Raw genomic sequence first — 19,955 nt, forward strand, 5'->3', positions numbered from 1 at the left:
TGACAGCAATGCACACCCGTCTGTTCTTGCAGAGTTTTAAGTCCCTTCTCCCCAGCTCGGAGGTTGAGGAACAAATCCACCCAGTTGTGGTTGGGTGGAAATCTAGACCAAGAGTAAATTTCACTTGGACCTCCCCGAGGTTCTGGTCATGTGATGTCTCCTGCCTTTCTTCTCCCTCCCAGTCTCTTGGGAAACGGCCGCAGCGGTAGGTACATGTGGCAGGCTGTAATCTAAACTAAATGTGCGTACATACGCACTTGTGGAAACCGGCTGTGCTCTGGCGAGACAGTAACGCTTCTAAGTAGTTTCCAGACATGGAAAAGTATCTGAGGACGGGTGAAGCGGCGCGGGCTAAGTGAGGGCAGCGCGGATAAGGACACACGAAGGCTGCAAGCAAGGATGTGCATTGAATTCCGTGCTAATCCCAGAGAGGAATGAGCAGGTAAGATCGGGCACAGCAGCGAGTGATTTTACTGCCTCCTGGCCCCTCGGCCGGCTCCCGGGGAGGACGTTTTGGGGTTGCCGGGGAGAGGGGGCACACGGACGGGGTGCTGCCAGCTGGGGTGCGGCGTCAGCCCGACTTTCTGGGAGGCCTTCCCCGCGCCTCAGCTCCTCACAGCGAGGCGGCGGCGTCTGGGGCCGGCTGGGGCCCGCTGGAGCCCCCGCCGCCCTCCCACACGCGGGGAGACGGGGGCATCCTCTCCCCGCCCGGCGCCTCCGCCAGCTCCCGGACCGGGCCCGTCCCGGCCCGTCCCCACCGGCGGCGGGCGGCCGGTCCTGGTCCCGGCCCTGCCCCTGAGGGAAACGGCGGCGGCGGGCGCGGCTGCCTCCAACCGCCAACACCTGCGCGTGGGCGGGCGGGGCGGGGCGGCGCGCAGCCCCGCCCCCGCCGCACCTACAGGCCGTCCGCCCCGCCCCACGCCGCCCGCTGCCGCCAATCCGCACTCGCCTCCTGCTCCTCCCTCTCTACGCCGTTTGCGCAGGCAGCGCCGTTTCCGCAGCTGGGCCGGAGCGCTGCTTTCCCCCCCCCCCCCCCGCCTTCTCCCCCCTGATCCGCCGCAGCCCGATGTGACCCGCCAGAGAAAATGGCGGCGGCGGCGGGGAATCGCACCTCGTCGTCGGGATTATCCTCGGGCGGCGGCGCGGAGGCGGCCGCCGCCGCCGCCTGTGGGAGCCTGAAGGGCGGTGCGGCGGCGGGGAGCGGCGGTGGCAGCAGCGGCGGGGGGCTCCCGCGAGAGGCGGGCGGCGGCGGCGGCTGCCGGGAGCAGCGCTCTGACTGGAGACGGAAGCAGCTGCGCAAAGTGCGGAGCGTGGAGCTGGACCGGCTGCCCGAGGCGCCCCTCTTCCTTGCCGCCGCCCCGGCCGCCGCCTCCTCCTCCTCCTCCTCCTCGCCGGAGCCCCCCGACACGCTGCTGCTCCACTACCTGCCCGGGCCGCCGCGCTCCAGCCCCGCCAGTCCGGCTGCTTCCCCCAGCCGCTGCGCCGAGCTCCTGGAGCCGCTGCCGGCGGGGAGCCCGGCGGGGACGGACCCCGCTGCCGAGCGGAGGATGGAACCGTCCCCCCCCGGGAGGTGAGAGGGCTCCGAGGGGGGTGGGCGGGCGGGCAGGGCTCGACCCCCTGCGGCGGCGGGTGACAGCGGCGCGGCTCTCCCCCCGCGGTGGACTCCGGCGCCCGGTTCCCCCCCTGCGGGCGCCCGGCCGCCGCTTGGCCGCGGGCCGGCAGCGGATGCGGGGGCGGCAGGGCTGGGGCGCGGCGGGCAGCTCTCGCCCGCCGGCCGGCCGGCCTCCCCCCGGCTGCGTGGGGGGCACCTGGCGTGGGGGTGAGGGAGGGGCGGCCCCGCCTGGTCGGGCCGTCCCGCAGCTGTCAGCGGTGTGGGGCTGCGCGGGGCCCGGCGGCCGGGCGTGTATGTGTGCGGGGGGTGCTTTTGTGTTTAACTTCTGCCGGAGTCCCCCAGGGGCTTTGAAAGAGTGAGTTCGGGGCGGTGGCAGGGGCCGGGGGCGGTGGCAGGGGCCGGGGGCGGCGGTGCGGGGCCAGCGGAGCCCCCCGCGCTGTCCCGCAGCCCCGGCGGGGTCGGGCAGCGGCTCTGCCCCTGCTGCGGGGGCTCGCCCGGCACCTGGCCGCTCCCGGCACGGTCCTGGCAGTTCGCTGCACGAAATTGAGGGGGGGTGTGTGTTTTGTTTTGTTTTTTATTTTAAATGACTTCTCGCAAGTCTTAATTCCAATACGCAGCATGGTGTTATTGCAGAACTGATTTCTTTAACTCTTAGTAAGGAGGGGGGAAAGGCTTTCAAACATAAACATCCTCTCTCTTTTTCCAGTAGAAAGTAATGTTGTGGTGGTTTAGTCTGGGTGGTAGATTTCAATGGTTTCATTTAGTGCCCTGGTGTTTGTAGCCTGTATTTGCCTTCTGTGTGTATTATTTGATAAGTCCAGTTTCCTGAGGTTTTATGGAACTGCCTGTGGTCTTGCCTGTTTGACATGTGTGGAAGTGTTCAGGATGAAAGCGAGGTCATGTCCATGGTGAAGCAGTTTAAGTACTTCAGAGAACATTTCAACTTTAACATACACTTGCTAGGTCTAACTGGTATGTGTGTGGGAAGGCACACTGCAGTATTGACAGTGTAATTTTGATGTGAAGTTGACAATTTCATATTGATTTCTTGTAAGGTTTTATATGATGTGGACTGTGCAGGTTAGGGACTTACTATTAACATCCAAGGACCTATTTTAATGCTGCCTTAGAGTTTATCTGGCTAATTATTTAAACCTCATAAGAAATGTAGTTCCAGTTTGGGCACATGACTTGCGTATTCTTTTCAGTTGTGTCTTATGTCAGTTGAACGTCAAGGATATTTTTTAAAGGTTGACTTATCTTGGGACTACTGTAATAAGAACTGTTTTCTAGAGCAATGTCCTGCTTATATGAATTCTCAGCAATTCAGATGGATTTTGGTCTATTTCTAGGGCAGTGTAAAAATACTTGATACAGTGTGGTCATGACAGTTAAGAAATGCTTCTGTACTTACAGAAGGATTAGTGGGAAATCTTAAGTGGTTTGAGGGGGCAAAATAACGTATGAGTTTTAGCGAGTAACTTGCCTTTTTATGACTCTTAGGACTGTCTACTTCTGTCAAGTAATGAAATTATAATGTACTGTATCTCGTCATATGATTATAACTAGCTTCATGGCTTTCAAGGGAAATAAAGAAACAGTGTAGGAATACCTTTAAAACAACTCGGAATCTCGTGGTGATAGCAAGTGGGAGTTAGGCTTGTTATTAGAGGTTCAGGAAGGTTAATATATGTCGCATTGATGCTGGAACACTGAGTCCATCACTGCTAGTCAGTTTCACAGCAGTAATGACAGAGCAGTGGATTTTTTTCCTTTCACATGGACAAGTTTTGCATTTAAGTACCTGCATTTGGAGAAGTCAGTGTTTTGAGTATGTGTAAAAGTTAATACCTTTCTCCTAAGTGCCCTCTGATGTTTGACCTGGAACGTTAACAAATCAGAGAAAATACTAAATGCCAAGTGCTTTTCTCTTTAGTATTTTTAGTGAGGTAGTCTACTTTGAATTTATCATAAGTACAGTTGAAAATGCATGGTAACATCAATAGTGATTGTTCTTCAGAAATATCCTATAAATGCTCATGTAGAGTATCTCAGTAATTCTGTATGTCATGTTACCAATAAACACATGTTAGACAAAGTACTACTTTGTCAGGCCGTATCAGGAATTTAAAACGTCTCTCTGCCCTTACTGTATTATTAATTGACTTGCTGTAGCTGAAGGAGACAGGTTAATTTCTATGAGTAACAGTTTGTGTATTACATATTAAAACTGTGCGTGCAGCTGTTGCCCAGACATTTATTAAGAGGCAAACTGAGGGACATAATCAAAATAATGTATTATGTGGAAGTTTTCTATTCTGTTTTTAAATACAGCAGTTGTACTTTCCTGTAAGGATCTACTGTTAGTTAAAAGGTACTGTGCTTGCTCCGAAGTCCCCCTATCAGTCTCTTTGGTATTACAGTTACTTTCTTTTTAAATACATTTTCTGTTTATGCTGGGAGACCTGCATGAGCCTCAGAATGAAGCTGAGAAGGGGAATTGACTCTGCTGTTAAGTCCGAAATGTAAATACTATCTTTTTTCTTTAATCTCTCAAGCGTTCTTCTTGTCGGGGCAGTAGAGCAAATATTTTCACTAAAAGCTGTGAACATTGTAAGAGATCTTTTTATATCACTGTAAGAGGAGGGGGGAGTTGTTGTTCTAGGAAATACAGCTTCAACGTAAAGTGCTTCAGACCTCTTATCCCATATCTGTACTGACAGTATATTGATTTGATTTATATAAAAAGATTCAAACAGCGAATTCAGTGGCAACTGTGGTATGATTTCTTGTAACTTGAGGGAAATCCGTGAAGGCAAAATGCATGTCCTTCTCTGCAACCTTAACAATGTTCTTTTAAAACATGCAGACCCTTTAAGTGATGTTTATTTGCGTCTGAAATTGGTGTAAGTGACTTATTACATACCCAAGTGCAGGATTAGTTATACCGCCATAGCCATGCTTCTATAAAAATCAAAAGCCGGAAATGGTGCAGTTCATCTGCTGTGCATACAGTAACCATGTACTGTGTGACTTGTGTGAAAACTGTGTTTGAATTTGAAAACGTATATGCTAGATGTGTCAGACTTGTCAGATAGTTCAGCTGCAAGACAACCTTTGTAGATATTTATACTGTATTTTCTGCAGTTGCTGTTTTTGACGCCTGCTAGAGACATGAAAGACACACAGTGAAACTGAAGTTTTGACTATGTACAACTGTACTAGTAAAAGCTCATCAGGTTTAGCTCTGCATGTCACTTTGTAGCACCTTTGATGACTTTGAAAGGAGGGCATGAATGCTTTAACAGAGCACTGGACTGGGCAGTGGTGTGGGAACAGAGGGAGAGCACGTACAGTGAAAGCACAGCGTGGCCAAGGTCTGACTTGCTTTTTTCTTGTTTGGTTGGTTGTGTGTTGCTTTTGTTGTGTTGGGTTTTTTTCTTTACTGAAATTATAATTACTTTCTCTGTTCGTGTTGTCAAAATGTAGCTAAAGGTAAAAAATACAGCTTATTATTGACCTTAGCTATTCCTAGCTAAGGTACAATATAATTTTAACCAAATCCATAATGCTGAATATTTTTAACTGCCTGCTTAAATAAGACACTAAATCTTCTGTTTCCAGTTTGAGCTGGATATTACTGTAAGAGAAAATTCACTTCCTACTTCTTCTGTGCTCTTTGGCTTGAGAATACTTTTGGGAAGAGGGTCATCATCTACCGTGTCTGATTTTTATCACTCTTAGTTATTGCAAGTGGTAGGGTTCTGCTTAAATGGTCTGATCCGGTATGGCAGTTTCTTTGTTCCTATGCAAAGTAAATAGATTGTAACTAACTAATCTGGAGCTTTCTGTCTCATTGGATTTAGTGATACTAAAGGTTCAGTCTCCACTGTCGCTCAGTGGAGTCTCAGTACTGCTGGGTGCGATACCTGTGTGTAGATATGTGCAATTGTGCCTTACCCAAACATCAAACGTGCAGAGTACGAGATCTGAAGATCAGTTTTTCCTTCTGTATCATGGGCTTGAACTCCGCAAGATCTTTTAGTGCGCTAATGTGTTTGTTGTCATTTGAAGTTGGAGTAAAGGTGATGGTCCAGCTGTGCACGAGTTTATCCTGGTGCAGGAGAGGATGGGGCGGGAGTGGAAGCAAGTGGCTGGGGGTGGGGTGACTGTGGGAATGCTTCTGTTGGCTTTTGCTGGCTTCCAGTATTGGTGAAACTTGGCTTAAGCTTGTTTAAATAAAAAAAATTATATGGTGCTGTATAGCAGTTCTTTAAACAAACTTGTAAAGCTAGTTTTCAGCAGCAGTGGTGATAAGAGAATGGATCTAGTTTGAGTTCTGAGTTTCTACTGCTAATCTCAGATTCTCTGCGAAGACCCAAAGGTGGTCTTATTTTACTTTTTATCTGCTCTGCTCTCACCTAAAACTCTAGAATTACAGTTCATTCTTTGGCTTGAAGCAAAGTGAACAGAAAGCCTTTAAGAGGGCTTCGTTACTTGTCTCTAGGTGACTAGGAGAATGTGGCTAAGTGGAAAGTTGCTTTCTGTTGCTTCCCGCCCTTCTTATCTTTACCCGTAGGCTGAGTGTGTTGCCTGCGGGATGCTTCCGATTTCCTGTCTCACCATGCTGCAGAACTGGAGAATCCTGCTTGGTGGTGAAAAGTCTTGATTATTTTTTTCCTATAAGATGTGTTTGGTTGGGGTTTTTTTTGTGTTTTGGGGTTTTTTGTTCATTTCTTGGTTTGTGGTTTCTGGGGGTTTTTTGGTTTTTGTTGGTGGGGATTTTTTTTTTGGTTTTTTGGGGGGTTGGGGTTTTTTTTTTTGGTTTTGTTTGTTTGTTGCTTTTTTTTTTAGTAGATCAGTTTTGTTGAATCTTCACTGAAAAATGTCCTGAAAAAACAGCAGCTCAATTTACTTGATAGTTAAGAATCATTTGAAATTGGGAATTGTTTACCTTCTGTCTGGGAACTGATGAAACGTTTCAAACTGTCTTAATAAAAGCTCTCAATTTTGCTCAGAAATGTCCAGTTTTTTAGTAGTGCTCAGCATCTGATAACTAAGGAGTTGAAGATGTTTGCAAAAGTGTGGGTTTTTTTTCTTTAAACTTAGAATGTTGTTGAGTATTCCTGTTTCTCTGCTATGAGATTAAACTGTATTTTAAGTCAGTCTACCTTTATTTCACACTGTCTCTTTTGCGTTCCCGAAGTGTAAACTATTTGCATCCTTTTTGGAAATATAACCTAATACTGTTTGTTCTCATCTCTCTTGTCCTAATAATCTAATTTGTAGTGGAATGGCTGCTAATGTTCTTACTACACTGAGTGACTTAAATTCTTCCCTAGTATTTCTCATCAGTGATTTCACACTGGTGTTGACACTGCAGCTTCTTGTAACTTACCCAGGGTCACTGTGGAAGGTGGGAGTAAAGTGCTGAAAAATTAGTTGTGTCTGCTACACCACACTGACATCTGATCACATCTGACATCTTGTTTTCTGAGCTCTTTCCCACCCTCCTCTTGACCATCCAGTCATCTTGCTTTTGAGAATGCTGAAGTGAGTCTTGGCTTAGCCGTCAGCAATGATGATCTGGTCCTTTTGTGAGCTGGTAGTTAACCCTCAAAGGTGTACAACTAATATTCTTTGTTTTGGCCCACAGATATGCATTTCATTTCACTAGTTATTTCTCTCAAATAACCTGAGTTTTTTTTTCTTATGTTCTGTATGACCGTCATGCTTGTATCTTCAGGATTGTTCCTTTCAGATTCTGAAAGTGCTTGCTGTAAATATTTTTAAGTGTTGAAGGAAGAAAATCTAATTCGTGATAGTACCAAATTGAGAAACAGTTTCATTTTTTTAAAACAGTCAGTAATACCTCCCATTCTACTGCCAATAAATGCGTGTAGAATTTTTATTTTAGTAATTCTTTGTATTCGTTTAAAGGGAAGCTTCAGAGCTCAGTGGATAATAGGGTCTCCCCATTACCTTCAGGTAGTATTTAACTGTTCTGCGTCTGGAGGGGCATACAAAATGCAAATACCTGAAATGTGTGGTGACACTTGCAGTGACCTCCAGTTTTCAGTTCATGTAAAGTTTATTGAGCTTGTCAGGTTAATACACTCTAGCAGGCAAGTGTTTCTTTATTGTCATGGTTAACGCAATATTCAATTGCTTTGAATGATGACAGTACCTTAATTTCTGGTTGCTGAATGTGTACTTTGAAAATTCATGTGTAGTCAGTGACAGTTTTCTCAGTTTATCATATCTTACACTTTTTTTTACTTCCTCCATATTTTCAGACTGCAGAGTTGCCAGGTGTGACACTAATATTCCTTTCAATTTTTTTCTCTTCAAGTTCTAGCCTTACCACCAGATATATAATCAGTATCGTAAGTGTTCCCATAAAATACATCTGCAATGTTTGTTATTTCACTAACATAAATGCCTAGCCTATGATTAAAGACTTGTTTGTTTAGTGTAAGGAAATATCTCAGTTGTAACTAGCATGGAAGCTCACTGAAACAGTGCTAATGTGTTAAAAATTTTGAAAGGATCTCCCATATCAAGGATTCATATTACTTATGAATTTTGTTGTATTATTCAATAAATAAAACATAGGTGATGGCTCCTGTGGTTGTGTAAAGTTCTTACGCAGTTCGGACTTGAAATGGAAATGTGAACATTTTGACACTGTCTCTCGTAACATCTTCATAGTTACATGAACATCCTCATAGGTAAGCTTAGGAAGTGTGGGTTAGATGAGTAGACAGTGAGGTGGATTGAGAACTGTCTGAATGGCAGAGCTCAGAGGGTTGTGATCAGCGGCACAGAGTCCAGTTGGAGGCCTGTAACCAGGGGTCAGTACTGGGTCCAGTCTTGTTCAATATATTCATCAACGACATGGATGAGGGGACAGAGCGTACCCTCAGCAAGTTTGCTGATACAAAACTGGAAGGGGTGGCTGACACACCAGAAGGCTGTGCTGCCATTCAGCGAGACCTGGACAGGCTGGAGAGTTAGGTGGAGAGGAACCTAATGAAATTCAACAAGGGCAAGTGTAGGGTCCTGCACGTGGGGAGGAATAACCCCATATCCTGGTACAGGTTGGGGGCTGACCTGCTGGAAAGCAGCTCCGTAGAGAAGGACCTGGGAGTCCTGGTGGTCAACTAGTTGACCACGAGCCAGCAATGTACCCTTGTGGCCAAGAAGGCAAATGGTCTCCTGGGGTGCATTAAAAAGAGCATGGCCAGCAGGTTGAGGGAGGTCATCCTCCCCCTCTACTCTGCTCTGGTGAGGCCACATCTGGAGTACTGTGTCCAGGTCTGGGTCCACCAGGTCAGGAAGGACAGGGAACTACTAGAGAGAGTCCAGTGGAGGGCTATGAAGATGATCAGGGGACTGGAGCACCTCTCTTATGAGGAAAGGCTGAGAGACCTGGGTCTGTTTAGCCTGGAGAAGAGAAGACTGAGAGGGGATCTTAGCAATGGTTATAAACATCTAAAGGGTAGGAGTCAGGAGGATGGGGCCAGACTGTTTTCAGTGGTGCCCAGCAACAGGACAAGAGGTAGCGAGCACAAACTGGAACACAGGAAATTGCATCTGAACATAAGGAAAAACCTCTTTACTTTGAGGGTGGCAGAGCACTGGAACAGGCTGCCTAGAGAGACTGTGGAGTCTCCGTCTCTGGAGACATTCAAAACCTGCCTAGACATGTTCCTGTCCAGCCTGCTGTAGGTGAACCTGCTCTGGCAGGGGGGTTGGACTAGATGATTTCAGAGGTCCCTTCCAACCCCTATCATTCTGTGATTCTGTGAACAGCTGTTTTTTAAACAGAGTGGAGCTGGATGTAGTTTCTCCTAACAGTACATTGATATGCATAAGTTTGTTTTTTAAAAGTTATTTCAATAATGTCTGCATATAGTTCCAGAAAATGAGCTCTTCTGCAAATATAGAGGAGACATTACTTCGGGCTCTTAACTGTATGTTCTGCATTTATTTGTAATGAAGATCTCAATACAGTAGGTTTCCTGACCTCTGCAGGCACACGAAATGCCCTGGACTTGTAGGAAGCGCAGAGGCACTGGGGTTTCTATTAGGTTTTCCATGGTAAGCATGGAAACTAGTTCTTCTATACTGCTGAGCAAACGCAGCCAGGCTCTTTACTGCCTGCCCCGCAGTGGCTTCTGACAAGGTCACTGTAACTAGCACATCTAGGTTTCTCTTTGAACCTCCAAGTTTAGGGACAGGATCTCCTGCACCGGTACGTTTTGCTCCACACAGGCTTGTTCACACCTTCTTCAGATACCTTCCTAAAATTAACTGAGAGTTCTAGTTTCTTTCCCTGACAAGAATTTGCTCTGAGTTGCAACTGCATGTTTCTTATCCCTCCCAGAGGCTCTTGGGAGGAAGAGCAGGGGTAGGTGGGGAAGAGGTCTTAAAGACATGCAGATTGTTTTAGGCCAGTATTACAGGAAGAGGGAGGAGATGGAGCTCCCTCCCCACCCACCCACCCCCAGCCCTGGCCTTGTGTACAAGAAACATGAAATGAAACTCCTTAAGCCATGCAAGATTGGATGACTGATCTATTTGGTTTCTCTCACTGTGAAGACTGACACGCAGACTGACTCTCGGGCTACCTTTTTTTGTGGGAACTGAGTAAGAAAGTATTTTTTGATTAAACTAATGCGTCTTCCGTCTGTGCAAAGTTGTAAGGTGCTTTCATGTGTAATGACGTGTTTGGTATCGTAAACCAATATACACTGATAACCTCAGCAAGCTGAGTGAGGAGAAATTTTAATGTCTGGCAAAGTGCTTGGCTTAGGTGATACAGGGCAATTCAGAATTGCTGCAGTGGGTTACAGTGGTGCAATGCCTGACTTGCTTTTGGCGTCTGATGCAGGTCAGTACGCCTTCATTCAAAATGGTTACTGTTGTCACTCATTTGAGCTATGTTGTCAGTGAAGGACGCAGTGAAGGTTTCAGTTCTTAAAAAGAAAGCTTTTTCCTTGTATAGGTACTTCAAAGCCAGATGGGTCCAAGGGACTCTCCTGGGGATGGAAAACATGGGGGAAAGTGTTAGAAAGCAGCAGATCAGTAAAATAAACAAATGTGAAGTGTTTCCTTGTACCTGGGGTGCTCATCACTTCAGCCCAAAAGAATTTCTCAGGCTAAACTTTTGTCTGTCTGTTAAAGAGGAGTTAGGGTTTGCAGACTACATGCCTAAACGCTCTTACAAATTCTGTTTCTTTTCTACAGTGGAAGCTGGACTTCCCTTTCTGAAGGAAAAAATACAATTGTCAGGAGGCTTTGAAAGTTGCCCTATGAGATGTCTGTGAGAAAGGTCTTGATGACACTCATTCAAATGTTTGCTGTCTGTACCAGTGTTAGTAACTGTCTTTGGCTGTTGTTCTTGGGATACTCTACATAAGTTTGCTAACATCACAAACCTTTGTGAAAACTCTGGCATTTCTCAGAAAGGTATTGTCTTTAACCAAATCTCTCCCCTGTTTTCTCTAATTAATTGTATTAAACTAAGGAAACTGTTTAATATTTGTCTTTTTAAACTGATTTGGAATGTAATTGTACTTAATCTTGAAACTACATTATTGACATTGAAGATTCTGAAGTATAGATTAGCTCTTCAGAAAGTTATGTATATGTATGTGTGGTAAGAGGAACAGTGCTGCTGTATCTTCAGTTTTGACTTCTAAGCATGTGGTTAAGTTCCAGCATGTTCAGGTACAATGGTAAACCATCTTGTCCCACTAAATATGCTGAAGTATATAATTCCTCTTAGTACCTCAGCAGAAAATTAGTATGCTCTACTGTTTGCTTGTTCTGACCTGCTCTGAGCTGCATGTTTGTGGCATTATTTTACAGTTCTGCCACCAGTGAAGGATGCCCGGCAAAGTCAAGTGGGGAAGGACAATTGCTTTGGCATTTTGAAATCAGCCGTGTATGAATTACATTCCTGTATTTTAAAATTGACCGCAAATGGGCATATAGGTCCAGTGCCAGGGCAGGCCACTTGTAGACCCTGTGAATCAGGACTGCAGGGGAGAGCACAGCCAGAACTTAAAAGGCTTTTGGCTTCCTTTCAGCCCACAGGGTGGACTGCTGAGGAGCTAGCAAGGGGAACTAGTAGGCAATCTGCCAGCTTCTACCACGTAGACAAAGTTCCATAAAAGCTTCATCAAAATTGGTCTCTGACTTTTTAAAATTGACAAGTAATTTTTTTTTTTTAAAGTATTTCTTTCTAGGCAGTGGCTTAGCTGTATGCATAAATATTTCCACTGTCTTTAAACTACTCACATGTGCATAGAATAGTTGAGACCTAAATAGCTGTAAATAGCTGGGACTTAAACGGAATCTTATGAGTGAGCATCTGATAAAACCCTTATGCAAAAGTGGAGCCTTATAGGCTTTTTTGGTATTCTTTGTGAACAAGTGTTCACTTCTTGTTTATCTGTCCCATTTGTGATATTGGTGTGTTAGACTGAAATAAAGCAAGGTTTATCACTAGGTCAAACTAATCTGGGTTTCGTTCAAAACATGAATCCCAATTCATAGGAAAATCAGGACCCAAATTACCGCTATTCCCGCCTTGGAGTTACATGTGACTTTTGTGGGGTTCTGAGTGAAGGTTCTGTGCTTGCCAACTCTGACAAGCTACTGGCAGTAGGGTGATGATAGCACAAAACCTGTTGTACTCATAATGTCTAGGTAAGTGCTGTGCATCTTGTGGCCCTCAGCTACATCAAACATGGTATGGGACTCATAAGGCAAGTGAGATGAACCATCTTGATGCTTCAGGCAGCAGGTGCCTGTAGAGCTTGGGGAAAAAAAGGATTCAAGATCTGGTAGCGTGGTATGTGTTACAAACCTCTTAATTCTAGCAGAATTTCCACATATAAATGTGTTTCAGTTTATGTATGTTTAGCAGTCTTAAGTTGCTTCTGCCTAGGCCATGCTGATTGTGTTTTCGTGCATGCTGATTATTCCTTTTCCTTTTCCCCCCCTTTTTTTTTTCCGTTTAATATACCTCGGAACTTTTTAACTACAAACGGCTTAAGGAGCCATAAGATTTTTGAAAAAAATATTCAGTTTGCTTCTTCCAGCTTATTGTAACAGAGCTGAATTACTTTCCAATTAATGTTTGTAAGGGAAAGACTACTGAACAAATTTAACTTCTCCAGTTACCATTGGTACAAAATGTACATGAAGTTTCTCTGATTGTAGAGCCAAAAGGGCTACGCGTGTCCCTGATTTGCACAACTAGTAACTAGGTAAACTGGATTGGAACAAAGCCAAAAACAGATGGAGGACTGATTTATGCAATTGCAACATTTTCAGATCTGTGAAACCGTGTCATCTGTGCAAAAGAGCTCTACTGGTTATGCTAGTTGGGACCAGCTGTGCTCTGTCTCCCCTCAGTGGGGAGAACACAGCTTGTGTTACAGGAGCTGGAACCTTAAGAAGGAAAGGCTCTTTTTTCCATTAAGTATTTTTGGTTAATCTCTGGCAGAGAACGCAGCATTGCCTACGGATTTCAAAACACTTTCTTGTGCAGCAAACGTGATAACAAATAAATTTATGATTTGGTGGAAGCACAAAGCAGGCCTATGGGGTTTGCCCTAAAGAAGTTTTTAGAAGTTTTTTGTTTTGTGTTTGGTTTTTTTTTTTTGCTTAAAACCACAAATAACTAGTGCATAAGCATAAATGCAGTCAAAGTTTTCATTGTAGTTATAATTGGGCAAGTTTTTGGCATTTGTCAGTAACATCAGTCTATCCAGTCTTTCCTCAGGCTTCTTTACCATCACTTTCAGAAAATAAAAAATACTGTGTAGAACTTGCTCTTTTTCCCCCTAAGTTCACTTTACAGAACCAACATCTCGCTTCCTCTCCTCAAGGCTCCATGTCTGCTTCATTGCGTTTCTGAGCCTTATTGTGACAAGGTCTGCATTTTGATACCTAAAAGGAAATGGGAAATGAGACAATATGCGTCTAGCGCTGTTACTCCCTTTCCATGTTCAAATAAATGGCATGTTTTTATAACTGGGAGGGGATAAAGCTGGCTCTCACAAGGGAAGTGGTCAGTGTAGCTGGTTCTTACCATGGCGACTTCTGATAAGGTTTTGTTGGGTTACTGCATACTTATTTGTAGTCACTAAAATAATCTATAATTACAGGATTTGAAATGTTTAACTCAGTTTAACTACCTTAATCCTTCAGAAGCTGCAAATGGGCAGCCAGGGTATAAGAATTAAGAACTGTGCTGTTCCGTATTTGTATAGCAGCTTGATTCTAACTTTGTTTAGATGCATGGCTGGCTAATGCTTAACCCAGACTTATTAAGCAAGGAGGTGGAAAGGCTGTCTTCTGAAAGTGTTGACCTTCCCTGTTTGCAGTGTTCAAAGAGAGACAGTTTGGGTCCTGTATCTGAATGTTCATGTAGTATTTGTTGCTGGAAACACAGCTGAAGCTGGCTATGCAAACGCCTTTAGTTTTCCGGGATAAGATTGCGTGACAGTGTGTTCTTCACTAGTCCTGTGCAGTCTGGGCTGAAGTCGCCCTTGTTCCAACTCCATTTCAAAGGTGTGTCTTCCTTCTGACATCTGCATGGACTTCGGCTCTGGCACCCTAATCGCAGATTGCCTGTCAGTTTAGTGTAGCGATTAATTCAGTGGGTGACATCAATCTTCAGCATCTAGTTCACAGCCAGGTCACTTCCAGTACCTGGTATAAGATTAACTTGTTGGGAAAAATATTTCCATAAAAGTCCATTAGAAAGAAACAAGGGCATGACTTGTTTCACACACAGACTTTCCCCCAACCGTAGTTCCACCAGTGGTTCCTGGAAAAACTAGTTTTTATTTCTCGTCTTTCATATATATGATGTAGTTTCATTGTGATTTGAAAAGCACTTACACACCTGTTTAAAGTTAGTGAGACTGCTTTCCAGTTACTGTCCCATTTTTGAGAGGCTGCTACTGTGATACAAGTCCTCATGGTAAGTAAAATGAGTCTGATGTCTTTAGTCATCGCAAATGTTTGCTTCATCTTTGAATATTTTATTAAAATTTAATTAGGAACATATCTCTGTGTTAAAGCAAATGCTTTTTACATCCTCTTTTCTTAGACGTTTGTCTTGTAAAGGTCTTTCAGAATAGTATGCTTTTCATTGACCTAAGTAAATTGCAAATGTGTTTCAGTGATGGTAGTTAAACATGTAAGACATCTGATCATGCGTTGATTTGACCTAAAATTCCTTTTGTAATCTCTTAATATGTGGCAATGTCACTAAACTACAGCACCTTCCAGAGTTGTAAGAGGTGTGGATTTTTTCCCCTTACTTTTCTCATTCTTTCGAAGGAAAACTTATATTGTGTAGCAAAGGAGAGAAAATGAAATTGGATTATGAATTTGTAATAATCAGACAAATTCTGGGATAGATTTCTTACTATATTGTGTAAAAAACACAAGTTGTTTTTTAATAAGGTTGAAGGTCTGTCCAGAGGAGTTGTAACACAGCAGGGTGGTCATAAATGAGACTATAGCACAGCTGCCATGCTGGTTAGACTACTTGGCAATCACCTGTTTAATTTGTTGTTGCTTTATCCTTTCATATGCTGAAGCACAGCTGATGAGTAGCTTTCTTGGTAGCACTTCAGGGAATTACTTCAGTTGTTATTGGTTTCCTCTGGGTGAAAGATATTTCCTCTGTAACAAGGGAGATAATTTCCCCTTTCTTAAACTGGTCCAGTGAAACCTTGCACTCCTATTTCCCACATTTTTATGACAATTTCATTACTAGAGTAGGTATTACTGTTTCAAGTGACAGTCCTAGTTTGTGTTTTGTGTTTCTTACCTTTAAATGTATTGCTTAAAAAACCCCACTCTGCTTCAGGTTACTACTGATTTTTATATGTATTATGATTTAAATTGTCAAGTAGATTGTGGAGGTGTGGACAACATGAAGCTGAGAGATTTCACTTATGACTGTTCCTGCAAAAAAAAACACCTGAGAAACTTTGGAGGAAAGCTTTATAAGGCAGATTTGACAGTTTGATCTTTCTAAATAAGAACTGATGTTCTTGAAGGTACTTAGCTCTTCGTTTTCATTTTGCTTAATTTTGAGTGAGACAGTTATGGCTGCTTGCAAATAAATGAAATCTGTTTAAAAATTGTAGATTGGTCTAATGAGTCTAGTACAGAGTGAGCAACTAATAACTCGCTTCAGAAGGAAGAAAAAAAAATAAAGCCACAAGGATAGACCCTTTTTTGAGTTGTCCAAGTTTAGATTTTTACAATGTGAAGATACTTCAACCTAATGGAGTGTACAGAGAATTACAGAAATCAGTTCAAACAGAAATGAGTTGTGCTTCATCAAATCAAAAAGGGATTTGGTGAGTTGAGTCTCACCTGTGCTTAAGTACATACTGGTACTTGAATAAGATCACAAACCATACCAAAACTTCTAGCTAACAACTTCTTCTTTATTTTTTTTTTCATATCCAGTTGGATTCTCGTTCATTGTAGTTTCATATTCCTTGTGATTAGGCTTTTTTTCAAAGTAACTGTCATATCTCTTTATTGAGTGTTCTGTTTTCTTTTTTTTTCAATATTGGACTTTTAAAACACATTCTTGTCTTCTATTGCTGCTTCCTAGATTGATATACTTCTGTCTGAATGTTCATGCAAAAAAAACCCACTTGAGTTACTCAAATTTCTTTTAAATTTCAATTAATAGTTCTGAATTTCTCTTGTCGGTCTTTGATTTATGTGTTTTATGGAGATGAATGCATCTTCTGTTCTTTGTTCTTTACTGTGCCCTCTTTGATTAGAATTGCTTATGCAGAAAGTGGAGGTTGGATTTTAAATACAGCTGAAATATAGAATTAGTTACTTAAATGTGAAGCCTAAATTTGGTAACAGCTTTGGGAGGCTTGGCATTTTTTTAGAAAACCAAATTACTCCTATGGATACTTCCATATGAATTGTGAAGCTTTTGTAATGTATTCACATTACAAGGGGGGGAACAATCCAGAACAGCAGTCACTTCGCCTTTTTCAGAAATGTAGTGCCCTCTTTTTCTGAGCCTGGTGGTGGGAACAAATTAACAGAAGAGTATGCTTATCAGCCAGTTTGCTCAAAGTTTGCTCTTACTTTTTTTAGGATTGAGGGCACAATATTAAATTTATTTGAAGTTGGAAGTGGTTAGGGACCTTCTGAGAGTAATGCCAAAATTTTAGCTTTCTCAAAATATGCAACTTGCTCGAGGTGCTTTTTGTTAAATGTTTTTGAAGAGATACTATCTGGCTTTTATCCACCAATTTGAAAACCAGTAAGGTTTTTTAAAGTCATCATTTTAATGGACCAGAATTTGTCGTTGCATGAAGAAACTGTAAGATGGTTTTGAAGAGAAACGCAAGATTCAGTCAACATTAGTTTAACCTTCCCGTAGACCACTGAAATAAAATTGAACTAGAAAAGCTCCAGAAACCGGATTAAGACACACTTGAAAGCACAGATTCACTTAGTGCCTTTCTTATTTTAGGGCATCATCGTGTTCAAAACTACTGGAGAACCTTCATGAGAAACTGGTAATAAATTGAAGTAAAAACTTGCTGCAGGAATGTATGCATTAGTTTTTGAAAATCCTGTTAAAACTGCAGTGCAGAAAGGGTATCTTAATTGGTGAATTTAGTGCTGTGAAGTGACTGAGGAACTCTCTTCTAGGTTAGTCCCAAAGTGAAATGGCAACGCTTGCAAATGATCAGGCTTTTGGACCTTTTGTAAGAGAAAATGGCTTCTTAGTCAGCCTCAAAACTTGTAGTCTGTGTTGGTAGGGATTTGTGTCTCACAGTGGGATGTGGAGAGGAAGAGAGACAGGTCTTGGCTTGACTGACACACTGGAGCTGGTTCAGCGTTGTCATTTATGGCTTATTCTTCTGGGTTTGCCTTTGTTGTATGCATATGTTTCAAGTATTTTCCATTTGTTGTTACTCGCTGCACTAAACAGTAGGATGAAAGTTAAGGAAAAAATATTTCCAGAATTAGGTTCTGTGCTAGATTTTGGGAGGTGGGTTTCTGATTCTCAGCTTTTTTACTGAAAGCACAGACACCCAAGGAATGATAATTTAAAGCTGTTCTGGTAGTTGCAAAAATCATGTAGATGGCTTTCAAACATAAGATTAAAAAATAAAGTACATATTTTTCCTCAATTACACTAATGTCTAGGTCTAATAGTATTGTTTAAAACTCCTTACATTTATGAAATATCTTTTAATAGTGTCTACTACCAAGGAAGGTCCTGCAAAGTACTTAGTTTTATTATTTTCTGGGATATTTTCTTAGGGTTTTAAAATTAGAGAAATTACAGAATTATGCAGTTTGATTTCATTGCAGATGCACAAATCTTAACCTGCAGATCGATATGAAATTTTCTATCAGATAACCATTTACATTGCATTTCACTTGGGAGTTAGAAAGGTGTCGTAGATACACGGGCATAAAAACACCATGCAGGATTTGTTATGATTTTGTAAAATCTGGAAGCCACTTCTACAGACTAATGGTTAAAAGTAGTGGGAAACAAATTATACAACAAAGGCAAACCCAGAAGAATAAGCCGTAAATGACAATTTGTGAAGCACTGAAGGGGTATACAGTTGGAATATCATCTTGTTTGCTTACAGTTGTACTAAATGGTGGATATACGAGACCAGGAAAAGATTCAGACGAGGATAACTGTTCCTCCCCCACCCCACCTCTACTGACACTTGTGCATTGTGTTAAATCAGACATAGGCATTTTTGCTCAATGTTCTCATACATTTGAATTCTTCTGCCCTTCATAAGGGAGAAAAACTAGAGATATTTTGATTGAGTAAACTAAAAGAAAAAGTCCAGATAACTAACTTGCTTCACACATTGATCATCATTTTTCTTGGCAACACTTTCCTTCATGGGATAGATTTAATGCTCTGCTTACTTCTTGGTAGGAACGTTGCGTTGAAATGAATGCTGTTACATACATGGGAACACCTCTGTCTGCTTCTTGGGTCCTGGACTGAGGAGGGAGTATGGTATGCTGTCCTATGGATAAGAGATACCCATACCCTATGGATATATAAGTAGTTTAATGTGAGTTGCAAATGGAACAGCCAGGTGCTACTTAACATAGTAACAACTCCCAAGTTAGCTAATATTTTCTTTACTGTACCACTTTCAGGTAGATGTATTGTGTGTTGTATGTACACAAGATTTCTTTTGCTCTAAAGAGAATAATTTTGTAAGAGAAATATTTGCATTTTGTGAAATGCAAAGCAACTCTCCCTAAAAAAACCAAAGCGAATCTGAGTTTGTTGCTCCGAGATGAACATGTAAAAATACTGCTGTAAAAGTCTTCTGAGATAAATTGCAAGTCACAAGTGCCCTATACTTTTTTCTCTTAGCTTACTTCATGCATCTGAATGTTTAACAGATGGTGAGTTTGCTGTGGACTTGAGGAAAAGTAACTACATGCTTACAGTGAAGAACGGTCCCAGCCAGTGTATTCTGCAGTGCAAGGAAACAAAGTCCTGATCTCCAGCGAAATGCTTCCTGTTGTGTTCTTAATGGCTCTATCGGAGTAAATTGTTTATTACTTAAACGAGTAAGCAGAAGCTGAATTGCGACAGATCATATAGTAAAATTCGGTTCTGTGCTGATCATATCTATTAGGTTTGTTTAACTATTATGTACTTTAAATTGAGTGAACTGTGTACTGTGCTATTCATAACAATTCAGTGCAAATGCCACGTAAGACTGTTTGTCACACGTTTCCCTTTTTTTAATTGTTGCAACAAACAGCTGTATTTCTACGTTGTCCAACCATTTTGGTTTTTTGAATGCAGTGATCCATAGAAAAGGAATTGCTTCATAAAATGTTCTCAGGTGTTAGAACAGCACTTGAAAATAATTTCTGTTTTGCAGATTTCTACCTACCATGAACTGAGTTTCACAGAGATTTTTGTGTGCTACAACAATAGAGAGGTGTTTTCTTAGCCAGACAAGAGAAACTGAAAGCAGGCAGCTGACTTCTGCAAAATGTTCTCTCATTCCCCACTTCTGCAAGGGAAGGAGTCCTTATGAAGCCTGCTTTAGCTTCCAGTAGTAAATACCTTTTTCTTTGTGCCATCTGTGCTGTGGCAAATATAACTTTAATGTGTATATTGAAATTTCTGTCCTTGTTTGTATTTGTATTTAAGAGGTAGCATGAGAATGCATCTTGACAAATGCCTTGTCTTGCTCTGTCTAGGCCTTGGGAAGAGATTGCCTTTTTGTTGTTGATGCCTTCAGGAATT

At 42.6% G+C, this 19,955-nt stretch overlaps 1 protein-coding gene across 3 annotated transcripts in view; it reads left to right on the top strand.

Annotated features, from left to right (window-relative positions):
• Positions 1-327: 327 nt before the first annotated feature.
• MAP3K1 (mitogen-activated protein kinase kinase kinase 1) overlaps positions 328-19,955 on the top strand; it is a 62,097-nt gene continuing 42,469 nt past the window's right edge. The window contains exon 1 of one of the 3 annotated variants that reach the window (XM_074570237.1): positions 328-442. In XM_074570237.1, coding sequence (XP_074426338.1) covers positions 435-442 — 8 coding nt within the window. In that variant the 5' untranslated portion in view covers positions 328-434. Of the gene's footprint in view, positions 443-1,070; positions 1,571-1,870; positions 1,968-19,955 lie in introns of those variants that run through there. The other 2 variants (XM_074570238.1, XM_074570236.1) reach the window with 2 other exon arrangements.

This window comes from Larus michahellis, chromosome Z, assembly GCF_964199755.1.
Source record: "Larus michahellis chromosome Z, bLarMic1.1, whole genome shotgun sequence".
Lineage (NCBI taxonomy): Eukaryota > Metazoa > Chordata > Aves > Charadriiformes > Laridae > Larus > Larus michahellis.